The sequence below is a fragment of the Bacillus rossius genome (genome assembly GCF_032445375.1).
Source record: "Bacillus rossius redtenbacheri isolate Brsri chromosome 9 unlocalized genomic scaffold, Brsri_v3 Brsri_v3_scf9_2, whole genome shotgun sequence".
NCBI lineage: Eukaryota > Metazoa > Arthropoda > Insecta > Phasmatodea > Bacillidae > Bacillus > Bacillus rossius.
This window is the reverse complement of record NW_026962013.1, coordinates 22,225,184-22,251,944: the sequence shown is the minus strand read 5'-3', so window position 1 is coordinate 22,251,944 and position 26,761 is coordinate 22,225,184. Positions and strand designations below refer to the sequence as shown.

The following is a 26,761-nucleotide window of genomic DNA, read 5'->3' as shown; positions in this document are numbered from 1 at the left end:
ATTATATGTTACGTTTACCGATATTTAGTAAAATTATTTGCCTTTTTATAAGGAAAAAAATAAAATCAACATTTATAAATATTAATGCATGCACGAAACAAGTCACAAGCTCGCCAACATTCAGTTGAAGCTGCAAATGTCCCTACTATTCAAATTAAAGTTTTAAGCATATTAACTGCAAATTGTACTTTCTAGGATCAATGTTGTATTTAAATTAAAATTTACTTATAATTTAAAACGTAAGTCTTACTCCAGAAGGTACTTTATCTCGGTTTTAAGCCATTGCAACTTCGTTTTAATGTTCGTCAAGTTTGCGTTTTTGTATAGCAACTAGGGCATTTCTGAATAAAAAAAGTTGAACTGCAATAGCATTGAAGTGTCCTCTCTGTACTAGTACTTTATGTACTCTATGCACTATAAGTCGCTCATTGTACTGTGTTGTCATTTTGTACATATCGTATCTAAAAATATATCTTTGGTTATTTAGTGGATAAACAAAAATGTTTGTTTACATGTTGAACTGGTTTTACATACTCCATTACTTAATTTGATACAAAAATTTAGTTTTTCAAATGGAGAAAAACTTTTCCCAGTAAACGTTCGAACTAAAAATAAAAATGTATTAACCTATCTTCTCGTTTGTTTACACTTAACGTTTTGAAAATTTTATAGGTTAAGCCAAGAAATAATTTGAGTGGTATGTGAAGACCTGTTACAATGTGTAACATATTTAGCCCCGCCCTATGTTTTCATTTACTTTTGTTATTACACCATCTTGAAATGTACAAACTGTATAGGTTCTGCCCTTTGTATGCTTCATTTAGTACCTACCTACCACGTGTTTTAATGATTCAACAGTAAGTTATTTAAATTTTTTGGTTGAATCTAACCTAGATATGGAGTTCATCTTATGTATATTCATGGATATGTTTCTAAAACCCAAAACTGTTTTTATTTTGTAAAAACAACCAGTAATTCTGAAGAAAAACCTTGTTCCTTGTATTGTGTTGAAGTGGTTGGGGGGGGGGGGGGGGGGTGGTTACCTTGAAAAAAAATTTTTTTTTTCTTAATTTTCTGGTATATTTTCCAATCATTCTGCAAGTTGGCATTGTGATACTTCAAGTAGTTTTTCATTTTATCAAATGTTAAGTTAGGTATAAATATAATGTGATATTGTAAAATGGGTTAGGTAATTTAGGTTAGCAACATTTTAAATACTGTAAAATCATCAGGAATTACCAATTTAAAATGTAGCTAACAGTCTCGGAAACAAATGAGCTATGAAGAAAAATTTTATGTTTGTTAAATTTTTTATTTCTTGTAAATTATTTGACTCTTAAAACTTAGATTTGGATTCAAGGGGTGGATTCGAGAAAATTGGGATTCAACCCATCACTGTTCAGTATAAATATGGAATAAATTTAATAATTTTAAATCAATTTTGAGTGCTATGTACTTCAATTGTGATTTTCACTCCATAAAGTTTTTTTTTAAAAAAGGTTTGGCATCATGTTATATTCACAGTTACGTTATTTTGTAGTAAATGCTGTAAATAATTGTAGACTGTCTATTTAAGTCATTTGGAAATTGTCTATAAAATGTTTTTTAGCTGTTTATTCGGCACATTCCTGTGAATGGTGAATTAATTTATTATACTCTTCTTTGCTTAAAGAAATCATATATCTGCCAACTTTACGGATTGTCAGTAAAATTTACGGATAGAGGCGTTGTTTTACGGAAACCTAGATTTTTTTTTTGAGAGAGGTGGGTGTGTCTGGTTGCGGGCGACAGGGCACGATGAGCCCCGAGTCGAGCCGCCTCAAGGCCCTCAGCGCGGAGTCGCTGCGGTCCGTGAGCCCCGGCAGCGACAGTGTGTTCTACAGCGAGTCGGCCGACCACAGCAGCAACACCGTCACCGCGACGGACGGCCAGGCCCCGCTGTGCCACCACTGCGGGCGCGAGGTCGACAAGGCCACCCTGTCCGGGGTCGAGGCGAGTTCGTCGCTCCTCCTCCCCCTTGGTGTTCGGTCACACTGCGAACATCGGCCCTTCCTTTTTGACCAGACCCCCAATGCTTGACGAGTCTACCACAAACCATTATTTTAAAGAGTATTCATGAACGTTTTAGGAATACTCTTTTTGTCGAATGGTTCAGAAAGTGTAAAATTATGAAGTACATTACAGTCCTGCTAATCGGGATTACATGGAACCAGACCATGTCAGGAATAAATGGAATTTAACTTAAAATGCTCGTTATAAAGTTTAAGATAGGTAAAAATATGAAAATATGTTTTTTTTTTTTTTCACGGATACAGCTTTCTCTTTAAAAAAAAAACTTTTTTTTAATCCTGTCTAGTTTAACCAATGACGAGACGAGCCGATCTGGATCACCGGGACACTATTGTACTTATGTGGTGGTTTCTTTTCATAGACAATTTGGCACAGCAAAATGAGTGTCTGTACCAATGAAAAGTTGATATCAAGCAGGGAACACACATGTTTTAATTAAATATATTTTTGATCTCCTAATCTAGGGTGGCAATATTTTTGGGGTGTGCAGTGCACAGTTAAGTGGCTAGCCTTTTTAGTGTTTCTTCAAGGATTAGCCATCCCAAAATGTCATGTGAAATGAGGACCTTTTAAATGATGTAGCAATGGGTTTGAATGAGAAAAATTTATGTATGTAATGAGACAGCAATTGTAATAATGCTAGTAAATGTTGTAGTTTAAAATAAAAATGAAGGTAGTGCGTAGCAATGACTAAATTTACATTAAAATGTTTAAATAATTTTTTAAAAACTTTATATTTATTTATTTATAGTAACGATAATAGGTCGTTTTACCCATTATTGGGCATCTTGAGTACAGGTTAACACCACGGTGATGACAGCTGTGGCATCCCTATGCTTTCCGAATCAGGACTATTCCGCAGCAGTGGTTTGCCTCTGCCTTTGGCGGGATGAAGGCGAAAGGGACATTACACACACCGAGTCCTGATCACAGGGAGAAGGTTTGAAAAAATCGTCATCCCGGCCGGGAATTGAACCCGGGCCCCTTGGCCAGCCAGCCAGCCAGCCACTGGACAAAGTGGACGGACTTTATTTAGCTTTTATGTATCCAGACACTACAAAATTGTTACCCTTTCGTATTATTGATGCTTTAAATTTCTTTTTTTTTTTAAACTCATCTCACAATGCATTAAAATAGCACAGCTCCTAGGCTCCGATTGTGGTCGTGACTATGAAGGGGGGTAGTCTCTCGTGGTGCAAATGACTCTCAGTGATGTTTGAGAGATTGAGGTAGCTGGTTCGGTGGCAGGACGTGGACCACTTAGCTGCCGAGGGGCCCGACACGGACCAGCACGACATCGTCCAGCCGCCGGCGGGCTTCGCGGACTCCCCGGAGGGCCCCCGCGGCACGAAGCCCCCGGGCCAGGCGGGCGGCCGCCTCTACAAGAAGCTGGAGAAGCGGTTCCGGTCCGAGGAGAGGGGCTGCCACGGGGAGCGGCGGCACCACAGCCGCTTCCGCTGCGAGGGGGCGCGCGCCAAGTCGGAGGAGAGGGGCAAGGAGGACCGCGTCAAGGTCAGGTACGGCCCCACCTCGTCGCGGGCGTGGCCTGCGACAGGCCGCTCTTCCAGCCGTGGTCTTTGGGCTCCCCTTCTGACCTCATAGTTACCTCGCTTCAAGCCAACAAATGGGACAATCTTCTAGATAAAACAGTATGGTAAAACAAACTGAACCAGGAAAAAAAGTAAACTTAGTTTTAAGTTCCATACATTAATCTTTAAGCAAATTGCACAAAGCACCATTGATTTTTTTTAACATTAGAAGAAAAGATCTGAGAGGTTGGTGCATTTCCAAAATATTTTACATATTTCCTCATTCATGTAAACAACATCTATGTGCAATGGGGATCCATGTACATGGCTCTTGAAGCAATGGAAACAGGATTGTGCCATCTACAGTGCTACTACATATGCTGCACTCAATATTATAATCAATAGGATGACATTGCTATTACTAGTTTGCCATCTTCTTTGCTGACTTTATATTATGGAGTCAATTTAGATTTTCTTTCAGTGGGTTTCAAGGAAAGATACATTCACAACAAAACTGGAGAACCAGCGCAGGGTCATCGAAACTCTGATTCACCTAGTTCCCATCTCGAGAGACATTGCTTTGTAGAGGAAGCCAAGTCTGGAACTATTTGTGCATACCAAGCACCTTTTAATGTTCACAGCTGCCATTATTTAATCTATCCATAGGTTTGTAAAAAGAAAATTGCATATTAAACTCATGTGTTAGTTTGTTCATGCCCTGAAATTAAAAATTTTACTGTCTGGTTTTGGAAAAATTACTTCACCATCAAACAGAAAGCAGTTCCCTGTAATGGTGCCTCCACTGAAAGATTGCCGCATGCAGTTCCGCATTATGTTAAAAAGCCTTGTGCCGCAAATTGTATTGGCTTATCTTTACCCCATGATGGCGTTTTGTTGTACGCTCTGGCAGGAAACCCCTGCTTTGTTAAGTCCTCTGAAGGATTCCTAAAGCAGGCAGTGTTCTCGGCATCTTCACCTCTCTTACCCAGCTGCTTTGTGGTAGAGTAACCACCGAGCCTTTGTGTGTCTCAGCCCCTCGTCTCTTTCATTCTGATGATAGAAGCATCTCAAACCACTACTTTTAAATGAAGAAAAATAACTGTTCCTAGGTGTCTGCGTAGTTTCAGTTGAGTTTTTCAGATGAAGTGAGCATGGTAATGTTTACTTATATTGTCCCGAATGAAGACATGGGAAAAAAAATCTGTACATTTTATCTTTAAAGACATGGGGTGACAAATGTCATACTAGAGATTTACACTTTGGCAGAGAGCTCCAAAAATCGGCATTTGGGATGAGAAGTGGGGTCATCGTATGCGTTACCTACGTAAAAATTAATATTTTATTTGTAAAGTTTTTGAATTGTGTTAACACTTGAAAAATCATAAGTCTGAAAAACAACTGCAAATACATGGAAGTTCAAATTTAATTTTTGTAACTTTGTGTTGGCTTGCATATGTATGCAGTTAATTATTAATTGTTAATTATTAATATTTTTAATATTAATTTGTTTTTACTTGGTTGTACCTTTAAACTGTACATATAATAATTGTTATTTAAAATGTGTTCACAGTAATTGTTTGTTAAAAAATCAGGGTTAAATTATGTTTTCAGAACACATTTAAGGAAGAACACTTAAAATTTGTAGGTTTTATCATGATATGCCTGCCTGTGTGTCTGTGGATGCATAAAACTCTGATGTTTTCAAGATTTAACAAATAATGAAAGTTTTATTCGAGGTAATAAATTTTAAATTCTTTAATCCTTTTAGAAACGCAGGGACAAGTTTCCTTTTTCCATAATATTGTTTTAATGGTAAAAGTAATGTTTACATTAAGTATAGTTGTAATAAGTCGGTGACAGTTCTTCTTGTATGCTAGTGTTAAAATGTTAAAAATAAAAAAATTGATGTAACTTCCACAGACCCCTGACACGCTCAACTGACGCAAGCCTGGAGATGTTGAGAGCCACTGACTCTAGTCCAAACATGGGTCAGGATAACAGTTTGTCTGACCACACAGGAGGAGATGATGATGACGATGATATGGGTAAGATTATATTATAATTAAATATTGTGAATTTACACTGCATAGCCCAGTCGGGTTTGTCCAAAGATAAGGGCATGATTGTACAAAAAACTCGCTTCCACTTTTTTTTTTAATATTTATAGGGAGACTGTTGTAAAAATTTAACATGGCGACAGGATTCTGCCGTTGAATTGTCCGCCATCTTGAATTTAAGGGGGAATTGTTTTTGTTGTGTAACTAGGTAATTTTAGACATTTGACTGACGTCAGCTGTAGGAAACTTAACTACCCAAAAGCCCTAAGATGTAATTTGTGATGTTACAAAGGATATTTCTGAAAATACCTTGAGTCTATAGAATTAGTTAGCACTGAATTTTCCTGTGATCCATTCGAGATTCCTGCGGGAAAAATTCTCTCCTACCCGAAAATGTGCAAATTGAAAAGAAAAAAAAAGTTCCTACGCAGCTCTTAATATAATCAAACTGTTGAAGATGGATACTGATTGTTAATTTATTATTTATCAATAATTATTAATGGTATTAAATACTAATACATTGAAAAATTGAATTGCTTACAACCAATTTTTTTTTAATTTTCATAAACTTACTTAACTTTTATAATATCCTGTGAAATAGTAGAAATAATACATTTCTATTCAAAAATACCTGGCTATTATTTAAGAATAATGGAAACTACAATGGCAATTTGTGAAATATGACAAATGTTTTTAATCTAAAATCACAATAATTGTGAGATGACTTTATATTTTCAAATTAAATTTATTTTGTTTGCTCAAATATGTTATATTTGGCTAAAATTTAGAGAACTGTTAGTAATTAGTAAATAATATAAATTGGAGAATGTGCTAATCCTAGAACATCTAAAATGTTTAAAACAGCCAAACTTATTTTTTTTTGTAAACCAATTTCTCCAACAGAAGTGAATTGAAGTTAATGGACTTCTTAATTTTAGGTGTGTATGCAGATTCTTATAAGAATTCTACTTGGATATACATCAGCGATTCTGAAGAAATTCATGTTTGGCAGAAACCAGATTCTAAAATTGATGAAAAAGGTATGTTCATACAGTAGCTAAACCAGGTACTCTACTAACAAACATTATGAAATCCAATACACTCCGCCTGTTTATCATAGAGAAACGTGTTAGCTTGAAATACTAGTGCTGTCTAATGAAAGTTGTTTAGAATAGTGGTGGGATATTAAAATTTATCATTTCTTCTTATAGTACATTTGATGGTTTGGAACATAATTTAAAAAAAAAAAAAAAAAAAAAAAAACCATTCTTACGGCTGATACAGTTACAATAAATAACTTATAAGTTACAGAATGATTACAATTTTAATATGCCAGTGGTTTGTCAGAGTGTGTCGCTATAACAATTATAATGAGCGCCACAGTGTTTTTAAGGGCACATGGACCCAGCTAGCATACTCTGCTTAGGGCGTGACCCCAGCCAGTTGGAGGAAAAGAAGACATACATGCCTCAGTTATCAATGCAGTGTGCAAATAATCTGGTGCGCTGTTCAGTATTGGACGTGCCATGCTAGGTGATAACACTATGTCACACGCTCCCACGTGGTCAAAGAGGAAGGAATACATACTTCTTAAAGTCCAACCTTTTATTGCACACTTCACGGTTAAAATAACTCTATATGGCGTACATCATAGACACACATGTTCTGTATATTAACACCTGCAATATGCCACAGCTACATAAATAACTTAACAATCAGTGAGTGTGTTTTTAACGTCATATTTAATATTTCAAATATCATCTATAATGTGACACATTGTACCATAAACAAAGACAGTACTCTTTTGCATGCATGCACAATATACACTTGACATTCATGTAACAATTAAATATACAATATCTGAATATTATTGGAATTATATCAATTGTATTTGTTTACCTACTTTAAAGGCTTTATAGTCATATCCCATACACATACTTTAGTGTTATCTATCACATGGGACAAAGTGGGATCTTAGGTAGGGCACAACTATGTCTGGCAAAAGTTCCCTCACTGAATATTATATAACAAATTATTCAAATTATATAAAATGTATGTTTCTTGGGGTTTGATTAGCATGATGCTTTCAAAGCCTAGGTACTGATTTTCCATGAACTATAGCTACTGTTTACCAATCACTGTATAACATTTTTTTTTAATGCTTGGAACTTTAAATTTTTATAGTAAATGAATAGATTATTGTTCACAGATTTTGATTTACAACAGTTTTATGTCCACTGGGTGACATTTTGTTTGATATCTTTATATTTATTTAAAAAATTGGGTTCCAGGCCGGTCCTAATCTGTTTTAAAATAACAGAATCCTAGTGATCTCTCTCTAGATACACACACACATATATAAAATGATATTTTCGTAGTATCGCTTTATGTCACACAATATGAACGCCGGCATGAAACGAACGATCTGATTAATTACTGTCTCATTCAAATTTCAGGTAACAATACTGACATCAGTGACATGATTGAATTAAGTTTCAACAATAGAAACACTCAGGAATTCTTAAAAAATTCTTAAGTTAGTTTTTAATTGAATAAGAGCCCTTAGAAGTCCTTATATTTCACTAACAATCCTTAAAAATGTGTTGATAATAGTGTACATGTAATGGTTAAATGCAGGTAATGTAATGTTTTTTTTTTTTTAATTTTCCAGAACCTAAAATGGGTGAATTTTGGGACATAACTAGATTTTAATTTATAAAACATGTTATAAAATACATTTTTCATATTTTCTACCCACCTTTAAACTATAAAATTGTTTATTACTGTTTTACTATGAACTTTTAAGGTGAATGCAGTTTGAAATCTAATTAAATGTTAGGGCTATAAATTTTAGATAGGCACCATTCTTGGGTTATATATGTGTTCCAGAGATAATTATGGACTATAGGGACTATAGAATTGTACTAATAAACAAATTTTTTTTTTTTGTTCTTTAACAATTTTCTGGATGTATTTTGTGATATTACAAATGTTTTTTCTACGTCTTGATAGTGGTTGCTTTGCAGTGTTATCACAATTCACAGTATAATCTTGTGCCTAATTATGACGCATTAACGTGCGTTTCGGTGTTTAATGGTTCATTGATATGCTTTTGGGGGTTATTTTGGTTTTATCGCAATTCACCACGTGATCTCGTCCCTAGCTAAATGCTGTGGCCTGGTTGTTTGACGTGGTGAGAGGAAACAGCTGTGACGGAAGTGGGCCAGACGTCGAGTGTGTCGGTCGAGTGCTCGATGGGTGTCTGCAGCAGACGCGAACGAGGACGCCCAGGACGGGCAAGTCAGCAGGCGGGGGTCGGCCGAGTCGACGAGTTCCGAGCGGGAGTTCCGCCGGAAGTACCAGGCCATCACCCACCGCATGGTGCACAGGAAGTCCAGCGTGGAGATGTACAAGCGATTGCAGTCCAAATCGTTTGGTGAGAGAGACAGAATTTTCAATGATGACCTTTGTATTAACACGTCTATATCCTGTTTGCATTCAGCCTTTTGTTTTTGCCGATCCTTGCTTCCAGTTTACAAATTTTTTGCTTGAAAAATGTTCTAAAGAGTTGTGGTTGGCATGAATTGCATGCAGCTGGATGTCCTTTAGATTGTTAATGTATAACTTAGCCAGTAAAATAGGTTTATTTGATTGAACCTGTTCATCACCATTTGGCTTTCATGTCTGCAAGAAATATTTAACAAAATTGTAGTTACAGGTTGGTGCAGAAAGAGCGCTCAATAAATTACCTTCTCACTTCAAGAGAGGTGAAGGTTAAGTTTGTAAGAAAACTTCTGTTGCCAAGCATATAATTAAAAGAGAAAAATATTGTACAATGACATAATTAGGTCTACTATTAGGTAGGTACTAACAGAAATAAAAAAGGGAAAAAAAAATTTTTTTACTGCAACTTTACACCAGTGGAGTGACATTCATTTTAAGACTTAAATTTATTTTTATAATTGTACAAACTGGCATAAAGGGAGTGTGTTTGAAATTTTTTTCTTAAATATAAGTAATATAACCATTTATAACACATTACACAAAGCTTTCGTTCTGCTTTGGTATGGTTTTAAGTATCATAACCAGTAGAATAAACACATAAATATGCTTAAGCAGAAAACTTCCAAATAAATTAAGTTATTATTCAAAGGAAAACTGTAGTAGTTGGCTAAAGATTTATTAATATATGTAATTTAGGAGAAAAAACTAAATTACCAATATAAAAATTCACTATGTAAGTTTGTTTGTATAAATAATTTTTTTTGTTAAGTGTTCGTAAAATATTCCAATAACTGTAATTTCATGTAACTATTTCAAAAATTTTTTTAATCAGTATGGTTCCAGCTTCTGGTGTTTGGAAACCACATTCCGTGTATCGAGCATACATAACATCTTCCGACGTAAATATTGTTAAAAAATAACTCGGAATGCCGCATGTTTACTATAACTTCTGCGTGAACTGCCACTGAATCAAATTCTTGAGTCACACTTTTGTCAGATTCCTGGCAGCGAGGTGGGGGCAGGTATTTCAAGTGGGACAAACACACGGGTCTGTAAATAACTGCGCGACGGGGAGGGTGGGGGGTCCCGGCTGAGAATAGCCCGGCAAGGCCACTGCAACCTGCGAGCCATCACGGCCCGACTTTCTCCCCCTCCCTCATTCAGCCGCCGGCAGTCCCGCCCTGTGCCACACGACGAGACGACCGGGAGTTGCGGCTGAGCGCGTGTAGGAAGCATTCTCCTACACCGCTTCATGTCGTTCACTGTTCCAGGATCGCAGCCCGAGACGAGTGCTCTGCTTCGAAAATGGTTTCCGGTGAGTTGTTTACGTTGTAGACGACGATCATTGTAATTTCATATCATATCAATATGTCATTTATTAAAATTCATTGGAGTGACCAACCATTGCTAATATTTTAATAATGATAGAAGTTACAGAGAATTATTATGAATATTCAAATCTTTTTTTCCAAGCATTATCCATTATACATACCTATGTACATACTATGTTATAGATTTTAATATTATTTTTAGTTTCGTCAAAGAATCAAAATGCTTATATTATTATATAAGTTCATTTTTCAGAACGAAAATTATATTATTCATTGAGACAAGATCTTATGGTTTTATGTTCATGTAAATTTCATTTTTTAAAAACAAGATATGTATATTCTGTTTATTTACATCAAACATGATGTGATTGTTATTTCATACTTCTTTCACGAAAGTTGTGTAACTTTGGCAGTGCTACATTTTGCACTTTTTACGACAAAGTAATATATGTAGTGATGAAGATTGAAAAAAAAAAATAGTCATGACAGTAAAAATAAATCATAAACATAAAACATTTGCAAAAAAATGAGCTAGTAAAAGATGCACAGTCAAATTAAAAAAAAATTTTCTGTACAATTAATTAGTACAGTTTGATATAAACTTCAGACTAAACTAATTACATTAGTTAAATTTTGTATATAATATTTTATTGATTTTTTTTAAGTTTCCCTTAAATTCTGCTGATTTTCATGATTTAACTCACACAGTTTGATAAATACAGTTATATTGTATTCATTGCGTGTTACATGCTGCATTGATGTTCTTTTTAAGTGTTATCGCAATTAATCACAAAATCGTACCTAATTATTGATTATTAACTGCTTCTAGGATACCTCTCAAACCCAAAGTATTTTTAATTAGGATAAGTTTTTTTTTTTAAACAGATTTATGTATAATGATGTTTGCTAGGTAGGAATGTGAGTCACATACGTAATGGGTTGAATGAGTTGACATTTATGAATGTGATGTTTATTTCTCACAGCTGATGCAAGCTATGGTGTACACAAAACATTGCAAAACAGCCTGGAGGAGATAATAAAGCAAATGTTGATGATATGGTGCAAGGAATCTATTGCAGTTAAGTTACTCTCATCCCAGCCAAGTGGTGAGTTTTTGACAATTAACCACGTAAGCTATTTTCTATACAATAGATTTTTTATAACTTTGTTTACTCTTGTTTATGCTGTACTAATAAGACATTACTAGGGTGCACTACCATATGTACTTTTGTTTAACTTATAAGTGTTAAGAATAGCACTTAGTCACTTCATTCAGAACTTCAAAGTATTATCAGACTCATAATTTTTTAAGCTGTTATTGTAAGTACTACACATCAGTGCATATTGATATGCATACTTATATTTATAAAATAAACGTATATGCAATATTACACATTTTGAAAAGTAGTATTTAAAAATTTGTGCCAAAGTTTTATTTGTATTGACCTTCAAACAATAAACTTCTAATGTGTAATAAATATGATTGTCCTTTATTCCAGTTGAGGGTAGTTTATATTATTTACTATGGACTTCATAGCACACATTTCATTTTTGCTAAATAAAAAACTGTTTATGAATAATTAAAAAATTAAGTCACCAATTCTAAATCTAAAAGATTTGATGTTTAATGCCTATGTATTTACATAAAAGGTTTCAGGTATAAGAAGTAAAGGAGGTTGCGTACATTGCGATGTTCCACTTCTGTTAAATTGGGTTGCGTAAACAAAGGCCTTCTGTTTCACCAGCGTGTGGCCATCCTGGTATGGTGCCAGACCACAGTTAGAGAAGGCATGAATGACTCACACGAGCAGCCTTGCACTACATGTTACACGCTTATGCATCCTTAAATGTGCGCATCTCACATTTCAGTAGTGATAGTGTTTATGCATGCTGCCTGAATACCTATTTGTTTATTTTTTTAGCTACATGTTTTCTAATAGTGTTAAGTAGCACATTGTTCACTGATTGTGTAATTGTACTTTAGTGTTAATGGTGATGTGTTTTTTGAAATCCATATTGTTAAGCAATTTTTTTTTTTAACATTACTATGATGATTATGTGGAATATAAACAATCACAAACAACTAGAGAAATGATGTACAGTAAATCCCTGTCAAGAGACCGCCTACCTGGGCATAATGTACAGTGTGCAGAGCTTCAGAAAAAAAACACTCAATTTGAAAACTGCTCAAGATATCAGTCTATTTAAGAAAATCATTTGAGATATTGCTGATGGTGTATAGTTAACTATGTTTTCGTATTTAGTTTCCAAAAGAGTGAAAATGGTAAAAACACAGATTTTCAGAAGAATATTTAGTCATGAGAACACTGTGCAGATTCTTTTAAAAACTGAAAGAACTTAATATTCTTTTCCACGCCGTATAATGTTATTGGTACTGCTCATATATTTCAAAGTTTCCCTAAGCTCGACGAGAAGACTATGTGCCAGTCCACAGCCTTGTGCTTAGAGAGAGCTAAACACGAGAGAGGGGTGGGTCGTCGGCCATGTGTGGTACACTGAGTTCGAGGCTGCAATAGTTAGGGACCTATTATAACTATTATAGTGGCACTCCCCTGCTCAGGTTAAGATGCTAATGCCTAACTAGCGTGGACAGGTGAAAACACTACAAATAATTCAAACTGTTTTCCAATAAAATTTAATCACACACGTTGGTCGGGCCACTACACAGACGCGTTGGCACATCACACACAATAAAACAATTTACTGTAAATACTCGCGACTTGATTCTGCGGCAGTCTCTTTAACCACGCGTCCTGCGGAGATACCATTAACTGGCCAGTCCCGTGGAGTGAATTTTATACACAAAAATCTTTATGGAATGACAGTGCAGTCGGTAGGTGTGCGCGGGACACAATTACCCGCAGATCTCAGACGGAAGTCAGCCAGTGCTGTAAGTAAGCAAACCACGCGCGGGAGGGTCACCTGGTGGTTGAGCTGTAACTGGGAAAGGTTGATCTCTTACTGTGAAATGGTTCGGAGCCACGATGGTTAGCGTAGACCAAGGCTCCTGCTTAATTACTCACTGAACAAAACCACTCGATCAAAGTAGCAACACTGAAGGCTCTCCTGCGACACAAACCGCATGCGCTCCAGGCCGCAGCTGGATGCAGACTGCCAGAGACAGGGAAGTGGCGTTAGAGCATCCTCTCGCACCAGTTCCATGCAAACAAAACTTAACTATTCTTACATAGACTAACAGACCAAGAGTCTTACAGCATTCTTTTAATTGCACTGAACATAAATTTAACATGTTTTCTGATCTACGTGATTATCTATGTTATGAATTAAAAATTGACTGCTAGAGTCAAAATGAAGATTTGTTCATCACTTGCTTGGACTATTCCACTTAATATTACATACTTAAACTTCCCCCATCAAATAGTGTTGAAGGAGGTACCCCCTTAAGCTCATACACTACTTTTAAGTAGTAGTAGTAGTAATGTCGGATGAGTCTACATCAACTCCGCCACAGTTGGGTCACACTATGTATTAACAGAAATGTAAACAGATACTTACCAAAACAAATAAATTAAAGATAAAAATTAAATATTCATGTGTAATTCAAAATCTCGAGTAATATATTAAATCTATACGGATTATCTTGTTTCTTGGCAATGCCCAGCTCTTTTATTTACGTAACTCCGTGCAACCAATAGAAGCTAATCATTTAGCCACAGTAGTAGTTTTGTTTGTTTAACTCTTAAATATATAATATTTGAAAACTTACTTAGTCTGAAAGAAAACACTTGGTAAGAATGAAATAGCGTTCGGATCACTGAACAGTATTGTTTAGTAAAATTGCATGTGTGGTACAGTTCCTGGAACATGGCGGTGAGCTCACTCGCAGATCTGTCCTGCCGCCAGAGTGCGACAAGACGGTGGTGGTCCAGCGGGAGTCGGGGGAGTTTGGCTTCCGGATCCACGGCTCGCGGCCGGTCGTCGTGTCCGCCATCGAGCCGGACACGCCCGCCGAGTCGTCGGGGCTCGAGGTCGGAGACATCATCATCAGCGTGAACAGCGTGAACGTCCTCGATGCGTCGCACTCCGAAGTGGTGAAGCTCGCCCACGCAGGTTCGCTCACTCTCTCCGACAGGCAGTCTTCATTTCAGTCTCGGCCCGATTGAAGAAGACGTAAAACCAGGAGCTTAATTTCTCATTGAATTTATCCACAAAATTTCCAATTCACTTTTATAAGATTTTGCACTATGTTTGCATGTAAAAAACTCTATTTTACCCTTTCAGTAACTTTTCACCATTTATTTTAATCTGCACTAATTTGCGGATGTGCCTACATGTTGTGGATTCCCCTCAGGTAATGCTTTCCCGATGTTGGTACCAAACGTAGGGGAGTGTCCTCAGACCTGCAGTGACCATTTTTAGGTCGTGCCCTCGACTGTTGGTGGGCATGTGACAAATAATAAATTTAAATAAATATCCTTCTGTATATTCTCTGAACAAGAGTGCATAAAAAATTTTGTAATTACTCTTCTATATTTGTTTCCATAGCTGGCTCTGGGCCCATTTCTTTAACAGGACCCTAATAATTATAAGAGGTGGCCTGATGAAAAAGGGGCAGGGTGAATAGCCCCCAGAAAAGTCCCTTCCCTTAAATAATAGAACAAAACTGAACTCATTTGAAGCGCATGTAGAACTTAAATTTGCTAATTTATCATAAGAAATTTTGACATTACAGCTGCCTCAATATTAAAAGGCCTAAGCGGGACCCTGGGATGGTGTTATTGTAAGAAATATAGAATTGTAGTAAGTCCGGCCCTCGGACGAGTTTGCGATCACTAGGATGGACGTAGCTAGCAGGGCCTGGTTTGCCTGTAACCGAGGCGTTATCGTCTAAGGGCTGTGCGAGGCGTCTGTGGCGCGGCAGGCTCGGACACGCTCGAGCTGGAAGTGGCGAGGACGTGCAACGTGCTGACGCCCGTGGTGCGCGAGCCGGGCGCCGCCAGCCCTCTGTACTCCGGCTTCCTGTGGAAGCTGCGGAAACAGCCGGGCGCCGACCTGAAGCCCAGCGGCAAGTGGATGGAGCGGTGGTTCTGCCTCAAGAGGGACAACTGCCTCTACTACTACAAGAGCGATTCCGTGAGTGCGGCCTCTCTCTGTCCCAGGTGTCCGCTCGTGTTGGCTGCAATGCGTACAGGAGCGTACACACTTTTTTTTGGGGGCGGAAAAGGGGGAAGAGGTGGTAGAACCACTTTGCCTGCTGTTCTTGCCAATTTTTGAAACTTTGTTGGAAAGGTAAAAATTTTTAGGTTTTTGAGACCAGGCAGAAGATATCTCCTATCCCCCACCCACGTCCCTGAATGTATAATTGCTAATTTTCGCACAAGGTGTTACTGATATTGGGGGCAAACTCGCAAACTACAAGTTCTGAGTTGCAGTACTTGTATCATTTTATTTTCTAAATAAAATGACAGAGCGTTAGAGGTAGGCCTGTGCAAAGCGAACCAATTTGAAGCTCTTTTGAGTATTACTTGACTTCACTGTTTGTGTTATTGGAAGCTTTGAATGTGATGCAAAGCTTAAGAATCTCTGCTTCTCAGTTATAAGCCAGTTTTAGGTAGATTTAGAAGAAATACTACCTGTTATATACGTTATCATATTGTGACTTCAGGAAAAATTTTTATGTAGTTTTTTGTTCCATAGACCCCAAAACCATCATAAACTTAAAAGTTTATATATCACAATTTTATGAGCACAATAACTGCCATAATGTTTCACAAATGACTTCCAAACTGAAAACAAAGTATAGTAATTGAAATAGTCAAATTCGTTAATGCACAATATCCGACTAAAGGGGTAGAAATGGGGAATGTTTTTTAAAGAAAAGAAAAATCATTCTAACGCCCATAATATGAAAACTATCACATCTGTTTGAACATAATATAACTCATAGGAATAATACCTAAAACTTAAGTCTAAATACATTTTTGGGATAAATCGATAGACGAACCATTACTGCAAGGGTTGTAGGGGAAAAAAATTCTGAACTCCTTTTGTAGGCACGCCATTGAATCCGTTAGAATTATTTGTAAAAAAAAAACGGGTTCAAATAAAAAAAATAAAAACTTCCTTAGTATCAAATTCATTCAAATTTTTTTTTAAACCATCTTAATATTATCTTAAACTATAGTACAAAGAAAATTTTTATACTATCCTATATTAGTGCAAGGGTTGAAATATAGTATTTGAAGGTAAAAGAAAATGGCTTAGGTACCTAGTAGGTATAATATGAAATACGTATGTTGTAAGATATTCAATGGTAGATGCATTGAGTTGAAAATATATTTGCTGTATGGAATATGAGAAAAATATTCATTGTTCTATTTAGAATATTGGAGATCATTTAGAAAACTTAGTTAAGTTCTTGAAATTTTCCAGAAGTGTATAGAAATTTCCAAAACATTGTGTGGTTTTTAATTTTACAAATGTAGATGATCATAACTAAAGTAAAGATTGTTTAATTTGGAATGATCACCTAACGGCTATTCATTTGTGATGAAAATTTAAGGTTACTGATATCAAGCATGCCGTGTGATTTTTCTCTCCAAGAAATGCCGTTTAGCGAGAATTAAGATGTTACATACATACAGATTCTCTTTCTGAATGCCGTATCTATCTGGATTATGTATTTATTAAAAACTGTTACTGTTAAAAATTAAATTGTAAGTCCATTCTTGATAATACTGGCATTAGAATTCCCCAATTTAACAGCAGTTTAACATCTACCTTATGTACATACCATAAAAAGAATGATATAATTTTTCGACTCATTTCTAATTTCAATAAAATTGTTTATCTTTATCTGTGAAAGTATAGCTAGGTACATAATGTGTTTTTTTTTTTTTTAAATTAATTTTTACATAAGCCTGCAATTAGTAATTTTATTAAACTGTAATGTCTATGTTTTGTATTTCTTTTTATGCATTTTATATTTTTAATAGTTATACTTATTTTAACTTTACTTGTTTGTTTGTATTGTTTATATGTGTCGTGCCCACCGCTAAAGCCCTCGGCTGTTGGTGGGCATGTTACAATATTAAATAAATAAATAAAATAAATTAAATATAAAAATTGTACTAAAAGGTCCTGAAATTGGCTCCCCGGGTATTTGTAGACGTTGTGTGTAATGTCGCTCAAACCGGGACCTGTGTTGTTTGCGGGGCCAGGAAAGCCAGCCGCTGGGCGCGCTCATGCTGGCCAACTACAGCGTGAGCCGCTCGCCCGACGCCGGCCGCCCCCACAGCTTCCAGCTGTGGCGGGACGGGGCGGCCGGCCTGTGGCTGGCCGCGGAGAGCGAGGAGTCCGCGACCCGCTGGGTGGCCGTCATCAGCCACTCCGTCGAGCGGAACAGCCAGGTGGGTGTCGCCAGCCGCCTCGCGGCGACGAGAAACGGTGAAGTCTTCTGTCCTGTATCTTAAAGCTGTTCAGAAAATGTGCCTAACAATTACTAGTTACTAATCACGTTCGCCCTGTGTGTGCTAAGCCGTCGATATTTTACAAACAAATAACATTAAGAAGTGTCAATTGTCAACTAATAATTGATAGGGACAAGATCATAGGGTGAATTGCGATAAAACAGAAACACCTAAAAGCTTGTCAGTCCACCATATAACACAGAAATGCAAGTTATATCATGGAATCAAACTTAATGAAATCACAAAAAAAAGTAATTTTTGAACGTTTGAGGAATGTATTATTTCCGGACACAAATTGTACCAAAGTGCTTAGAACAGAAAAATTAATTTAATTGGTTTTATTGAGTATACGTTATTGAATCGCTTGTAAACTACAAATGCTCGTCAATTTATTTTATTCTGAATGTATCTGTTTAAGACCAATTTCCTACCAATTATTTTATCGTAAAAATGCAGCATTCAATTAAGTTATTTTGATGGAATAAATATTACAAAACAGTATTAAAAAAATTGAAACAATATCACAAAAATCTTCTGTTTTAAAATTAAATTGGACTAAAAATTAGTCTCTAGTAATTGGTAGCCAATGTATGTTGTACAAAGATTATTGTTGCATGGGTACATTACATTTGTTTTAGTTTAGTCGTCTTTTAAAGCTCAGCAAGAAATTGAACATTTAGACGCCAACCGTTAGATCCACTAAGGCTGTTATGTCATGCCGCCACGACAAATGGTCAACCATCGACCTTGCAGTCCTCAACTGCCATAATCCCTTTGTAGTTCTGTTTGCTTAGTTTTTATCGTTAATAAATTTCTCTTATCATCCTTTGTACCTACATGTCTCTGGTGAATGACTGCTTCGATAAATAACTTTTCAGACTCGTGCAAGAATTTACAATTCGATCTTGAAAGTGATTGCACTTCCAGTTTATCGGTTCGTGCCGTAGGGGGTTTATGCCTTAACATGTTCTAATGTGATCCATTGTTTATCTCCAAGTACGTGGCAGTGACCTCCATTTCACAGGATAGGGAGATTGAGTCTTGTTTCCACACTGCTCACAGTATGCCTTTAGGAGTGTCTCTCACCAGGTACACATACTTTTTATGTGGTTGTGACCATTAATATAGAAAATATTAGCTAAATATCTCCTTTGCTAGACCAGGACGATACAATAGATTAAAAATAGGTTGTCCATCAAAACACTGCAATTTCATTTGTTACTGGAATGTAATGGACTAAAAAAATTTGATTGATGAAATGGACTAAATAAAGTTAGCTAGTCTGTGGCATTCATAGCCACTAATCTTTGTGTCTCTAATCATACATGTAATCTGTAAGTGGGTCTAATAACTGTGTGTGTACTTTCAATTGTTGCTTTTACCATGAACAACTATATGTGCCCGCTCACAGTGCTGAGTGATTACATTATAATTTCTAAGTATTATTATAAATATGTGTTTTGTACGTTTTGTGCTTTGTTTAACTTTACATGTGGTTTAATTGTAAACTTTTCCTGCAAAGTGGAGATGTTAGTGAGTTGACTTATGCTATCCCTCTTGCCTCGACAGTTTAACTTCTTGGGTCCTTGCTGAAAGTTTTCTTGGGATTGAAACATATTATTTTAGGCAATTTGTAGCAGTGCAACTCAAACAGCAACACATGTATATAGACTTGCCCGAAATGCACATATTTTAGCCTTACCTTGAAAGTTTTAAGTTACGAAGTCAATTTGTTCTTAACTTAAACATTACTTTGAGGAAATTTGGCAGTGAAACATGCTTCAATTTTAAAAACATTTTTTGACAAAAGTAGTATGTATAAAAATTATAAAATAATCATGGTGATTGAAAATTTATAAAAAAAAAACACAGATAAAATCCACTATTTTGGTGGAGTGCGTATTAACTTACCAAACATCTTTTATAAAAATAAAAACAATAACACCGAAATCTGATGTTTAAAAACAAAATTGGACTAAAAATAAAACCATGAAGTCTGTCCCTATGAAATGAAACTGCACTCCCTCACGGCATCTGATTACACTTATTTCTTTTACTTTTTAAAGTAAAAGAGTATAAATTAATAATAATAGTAAAAATTAATTATAGTATAAGAGTAAAATAGTATAAATCATCATCAACAACTGAAATCCATGCCGGTGAGGTCAAGTTTACAAGCGTATCTGCTCTAACCCAGTGCTTACTAATGTCTAACTCTTTGCATGCTATCTAGATGGATGAGTGGCTGGATATCAGCAAGCGTAACCTTAAACTTTCCCCGAGCTGCATCCAGCAGCCAGATTGCTTCGGCTACCTCATGAGGCTCGGCGTTAAGTGGAAGACTTGGAGGAGGCGCTACTGCATCCTCAAGGACGCCTGTCTCTATATCTACCAGGACAGTGCAGCGGAGAGCGCTCAGGGTGAGATGTGGTTCCGCATGCGCGATCCTTGCTTGCTTGCAGGTGCTCCTGACACGGTATGGTCTCTAAGCACAGCCTCCTCGTCATGTCTAGGGTGGTAACCATCTATATAAATAAAGTTGTAAATGTGCGTTCGTTCAAAATCTTAAATCTCAGAAAGTTCTTCACAGATTGCTTTGAAATTTTTACACAACTTTGCATTCGAATACGCGTATGTTTTTATGTACCAATGCCACACCTGTGACAGGTAAAAAGGTGGATACAAAAAATATATATATATATATATGTGTGTGTGTGTATCTTCTGTTTTGTAAAGATGAAGTTAAAATGATATAACATCCGTTTGAACGTATTGTAACTCGTAGGAGTAAAACCACAATTTTTTGTCGATACAACTAACTATAACTGCAAGGGATAGAGGACAAAAAAATTTAAAACTCCCTTAGAAGGCTTACAATTGAATCCATTCAAATTGGTTTAAATCATATAATTTTTATCTAAAACAATTTTTGATACAACCAACCATTGCTGCTAAGGGTAAACTAAACAGGGTTAAAAGGACTCTAATACTTTATTGTAAACCTTCCAAAGATGATCTAAAATTTGGTATAAAACAAACCAATACTTCAAGGGATTGAAATTTAAAAAAAATAAAACTACTGTACCATGTTCACTATCTTATCAGTTTTGATTTATTTAAATCTTTTAAAATACGTATTGCAAAAAATGTTTGTCTTAAGTAAATTTTTATGTAACCAACCATTACTGCAAGTGGTGGAAATAAAATAACAAGGGTCGAAAAAAATAATTCATAACTTTTTAGCAGGTATACTATCAAATCCATTATAATTTATTGAAAAAAATTTGAAAATTATCTAAAACTATTTTTGATGAAATAAAATATTACCTTAAAAACAGAGGTAGAAATAAAAAGAATCAATACTTCCTTACTATAAATCATGTTTAAACATTGGTCTGAAGCAAATTTTCATACTACTATGTATTATTGCAAGCGGTAAAAAGTGTTTGAAGTTCAAAAATTTTCATAACTACCTTAGTTAGCATTTTATGAAACTCCTTCTAAGCTATTCAATGCCATATATGTTGAGTAAAAAAAACAAAACATTTTAGCTGCACAAAATATGTAAAAATGTTTTATCAATCGTTTTGGAATGTCATATATTATAAGTTATTAAATTGTTCCAGAAGCAGTTGGTACTTGAAAATGTACCTACACCTGTAGGCTCTGCCAAAAGGGATTTTTTTAAAACTTACCAATGAATGACTTTTTTTAATTCCCAATAATATTTGTTATGTTATAGAATGGATTAACTATTTACAGTATTTCAATTCAATTCGGCATTATGGTGGCTTAACATCTGCACATTTACTCTGGAGGCAACCAATGATACACATAACACAATTAGATGGATGCAAATTGCAAATATAAATTGACATTCGTCAGAAATATCAATGCAGTTGACGTAGGTAATTGTAAAGTAACTGTTGGCTCATTTTTAGATGGCACAGGTTCTTTTCAGATTTTAATGAACGTACTTCTGAATCATTAAGGTGAGTGTGTGTATTAACTCGTCGAAAGAGTATGTGGTACAAGGCAAGCTCTGTGATGATTTTGTTTGAAACACTGCCTAGCTTTAAATATGGTTGCAAAAATTTTGAATCTATATAATAGTACAACTTTACTTGGATATTTCCATAGTTGAATAACAGTATTAGAACTTTGAGGAAATTGTTATGCTATTGAGTACTTCAGTTACATAATACACATATTATTTATTCAAACTGAACTTATGAATTAATATCTCTGATTCAAGTGCTCTTAATAATATAACTGTTTAATATAGCTTTAACTTCACTTACATGCCAGTGGTCGAAGTAATGCTTCATTACATGGATACTGGTGATCAGTATTCTCTGTTAATGTTCCAGGAATGGTATGCCTCCACGGGTATAGAGTTCAAAACTCCAACACAGGAGGGAAAAGATTTGCATTTGAAATCGTCTCCTCAGACAACCACCAACGACATTTCTACTTTCACACTGACACCGAAATGGACAGAAAGAGGTAAGCTGTACTACATGTGTGCCATGTTGATGAAAAATGCTTTTTATATCCATTACTTGTAAGTTGTGATTATTTTTTTTTTGGGGGGGGATAATAAAATCAATACATAATAAATTTTGGAATAGGACATCATTAACTGTCATTAAAATAATCCTACATTACCAAAGAATTTAGGATGAGCCATATCTCATACAACAACCTCCACCACCCTGATTTGTAACGAGAATGATCTTGCCAAGGCACCAGAGAACCCATAACTAACACCTTGTAGCTCAATAAAAAAGTGAGTGTGTTCCGGAATGCTTTGGCATTGCGGGCCATCAATAACACTAGAGATTTCAGAAAACTATTATTCAATATTTATCCAGTGAAAAGGGAATCAATAAACTACTTAAATAAAAGAATTGGAAACAATATATATATTTCATAATAATGACTTATCTCCAAACAATTAATAATAATAAAAAAAAAAGAAGGGTACCTGCCCTATCCTATTTGTGAGGGGGGGGGGGGGGGTGTTTAGGAAATTAAACTGAAATCATTTTGTGCAGAAATTTTCAAACTGTAATCAGAACCTTACTTCTTACCATCTTTCGTGATTAATTATACTAATAACTAATACAACGGCAGAGAGAGAGAACAAAGCCATGGCGGTCACAAACTACAGTGTTTTCTCGCATAATCGTCGCAGATTTTATTCTAAAATCAAGTTTGAAAAGTAGGGGTGCGACCATTGTGCGGAAAAATTTTTTTTGTTAGGTAAAGTTATTCATAAAAACAAAACCCGTTCATGGAAAGTACGTTTATTTAAAAAAAGGCGGAGTATACAAGAGTACGCCAAACAATCTATATTAATAATTCCTTAAACAAAAACCTTTCTTCAACATTAAAAACTCTAACGCGAACGCAAGCCACTAGAATCTGACGTGAACTAACGTGTTGTAGTACACACTTGGCACGAAAGTATGCGGGCTATCAAATGTAGTTAACTCGGCACCTGACAGAGAGCGCACGTTGCATCCAATCGGCGAGATATCGATATTCGACTACGTGCGCGCGCTCTATATGGGAAGCAACATAACCAAACATGAAAGATGCGCTGGCTACATTTTTATAAGCGGTACGCCGCTGTAACGCAGACAATCAGATAAAGGAAATACCGTTTAAAAACGTCTTTATAAGAAAATTTACACGCCAAACAACGTCGTATTTTTTCCATTAATTTATTAAGTAAGTGGTAATGACCGAATAAATATTAGATTTCTACTTTAAAATACATTGTTTTATACGGAAACGATACCTACACAAAGCATTCGGCATCTACTAGCGGGACCAAAAACATCATGCGACGATTCTGCGATAAAACACGGTACTTTTCATCATAAAACAAAATACCCTCTCCCGAGCCTATACTATAATTATTATGATTAAAATAATTTTGAATTTTCAACAAGAAAGCAAGTTGCACAGACCATAAGTATGAGTACCTAACTTAAGAAAAAAACCAAAGCCTAAAATGTTGGCCTGTAACAATATGTACTGCTATTGTATAATATAAATAAATTGCTGTAATTATTTCATATCAATGAAATTTAAACAAATATTAATTGTTGAGGGATATGTACCTTTTTTTTTTTGTTCCAGAAGTCATAAGAAATGTAATTTATTTTTTATACTGAATATATATATATATATATATATATATATATATATATATATATATATAATATACTGCTTGCAAACAGGTCATTTGTACAAAAGAATTTCAAAATAAGTAAGTACCGTTGTTTGGTATGGAATCTTTCAGATAAAAAATGTTGATATTTCACCATAATCAAATGAAAAGTAAACATTTCACAAATGAGGTTGATCATTATTATCTAATTGTGAAATGAATTATAGTGAATGCACACTCCTTTATTGTTGTATAATCTTCTATAAGTTTGTTACACCTCATGTGTGTGTTGCTGATAGTTATTTTTAAGTTAATGCCCATGTAGGGTATATCAATACTTTACCCAATGAAATAACACGTTCAGATATTTATACTCAAGGTAAATGAGGAAGCCAGTGCAAATATCGGTATTTAGTTGAACTAAAATGGTAGTAAGAATGAGAATTGTAACACTATGTGGGGAAAGAAGAAGGTAAATATGTAGTGCAATTGCTTCTGGGAAATTTTTAAAAATTATTTTTAAGTGAAATGTTAAGTCAGCTACAATAATTACATGTAAAATGTGTTAAAATATATTACACTTCAGTTTTAATGTGTCATAATCAGATGCTCTATATATCGATACACAAAATTTCTGTGAACAAAATGCAGAATACTGCGAATCCTCTCCGTTTCACAAACAAAATGTTACTTTTTTCCAATGCTGTGTTTGCGAAATAGTGATGAAATGAGCTCATATTGGGGGCGTGTCGTTTTGCCTAAACCTAAAGCCATTTTGCCTAAAATTGCTGTGCCTAAAGTTGTTATCACCTGCTTAGGTTCCTTTAAAGTCGTTTTAGGCAAAACAACGTGTACTACATGTTATCCTAGTTATTCACGTGTTTTCATTGTCAAAATCAGTCACATAAAGGGTATTTCAGTTAAGCAACACTACAAAGAGATGTTCTGCTAGAGTTGCAGCAGCGTTGAAGGCGAAGATTTCACCAACGTTTCAGTCGACTTTGCAAGTAGCCTTTTTCAGGGTAGTTGTCCTCAGAAGGTAACTGGCATATGCACTTGCGAATTTCCGATTTTTTTTATGAAAGCAAGGAGCTCCATACAGCGGCAGTGAAAGTTGGTTGTGTTAATTACAATATTAGCAAGTGTCTGGAATCTGGAACCAATGAGTTTATTCATACTGATTGTACTGTTGGGCTTGTGTCAATACTAATTTTTTTATGTTGAGTGTAAAATTGAATGTTTAATATATCTGTGAAGTCAAATTAAATTTGAATATTGTTTTAGGGGAAGTCATTTATAAAATACAGGATTAAGGTTTAAAAAAATAATATTTGTAATGTTTGAACTTTTTAAGTGATTAACCTTTGGGCACTGTGTGTACATAACATCATTCAATCAAAATAAATAGAGAGCCACCTGTAGATAGTTTTGAGTAACCAACTTTATTCGTTCAGAACATATACAACACACAAAAAAAATCCTAATATTTCCATGAGCGAATCTTAGACTTGCAATGTTTTAAGCTTTGCAACACAACTGAAACTTCAAAGAATATTAATATCAATGATCGATGTACTATTATCACTTAAATTGTAGGACTGAACGATTCTAAATCAACACACACACACACTCACTTCCTCTCGACGAGAGTAGCGAACGCCAAATATATTTTCCAGATGGGTGGCAGCCCTCGAGTACTCCATCGATCGCTGGATCAAAGTGGGGTGAGGGCAGTAACTCGGATGCTCCTGCCCAGACTGCATTGAAACCACACGTCCGCGGCCTTGCGCAACGTCCCAGCTACGACGGCATGGTAGGATACGCCCTCGACGGCAGCCAACAGATACATTGTGTAGGGAGTGGTCGTCGCGACCACCGGCTCTTGGCCACGTGGTAGCGTCGCCCGCAGAGGCGGGATCGAAAACACGCGATCTGAACGATTAACGAAACCAAAAGCAGAGAAATGAGAGAAGGTTGGAATGAATGAAATGTTCTGTGTGTGTTATAAACTACAAATTTTTTTTTTTTTAAATACATAATTAGTTGAAGGAAATGAACACAATTTGAAATAATACACTGGAATGTGCCGTAGAAATACAAATACAAATGCTTTTGTTTAACTATACGTAAAGGAATCAATGTAAAATATTAGGATGTTTGAGGCACATAATTTTGGAGTATTGTCTTTGCTGCACAAAGTTTTTGCATCGTTAACAGTCTGTGCACAAAAGATATTTGGTAAATGTAACTAACCCTCTTCACTGTTTAACATACGCATGCTTAGTAAGTGTGTAAAGATTCTTCAGTTAGTGGCGGTAGATCGAAAATGTTCATAGGTTCTGAAAAGGGAAAAAAAAATTATTTTTGGTGTTATTGTAGGCCTAACCAATTTGTTCATAAATATAAAACTAAATTTATTGTTTGATGTGAGGTTTTCATGTAAATTTTAACCGTACATAGTTACTGCAAATAAGTGTATGCTCATAAATCATGTATCTGAAGGGAATCTAAACATCCATAGCAATTTACTGTAGTGGTGTTCAAGTTCAGATTTGGGTAAAGAATTAACCGGTTGGCTGTCCTGCTGTGTATTGAGAATGAATCAATTAATTAAAAATTCTCTTCCACCTGAAAAAAA

General features: G+C 35.6%; 1 protein-coding gene across 1 annotated transcript; it reads left to right on the top strand.

Annotated features, from left to right (window-relative positions):
• The first annotated feature begins 444 nt into the window (after window positions 1–444).
• On the top strand, window positions 445–26,761 carry LOC134543280 (uncharacterized). Its single transcript, XM_063388190.1, has 14 exons — window positions 445–857; window positions 1,792–1,992; window positions 3,319–3,587; window positions 5,520–5,644; window positions 6,595–6,696; window positions 8,925–9,092; window positions 10,236–10,475; window positions 11,475–11,597; window positions 14,377–14,583; window positions 15,395–15,606; window positions 17,694–17,882; window positions 20,176–20,362; window positions 22,313–22,448; window positions 25,800–26,761. Exons 2-14 carry the CDS (start codon window positions 1,798–1,800, stop codon window positions 25,849–25,851), a joined length of 2,205 nt encoding a protein of 734 aa, XP_063244260.1. The 5' UTR covers window positions 445–857; window positions 1,792–1,797; the 3' UTR covers window positions 25,852–26,761.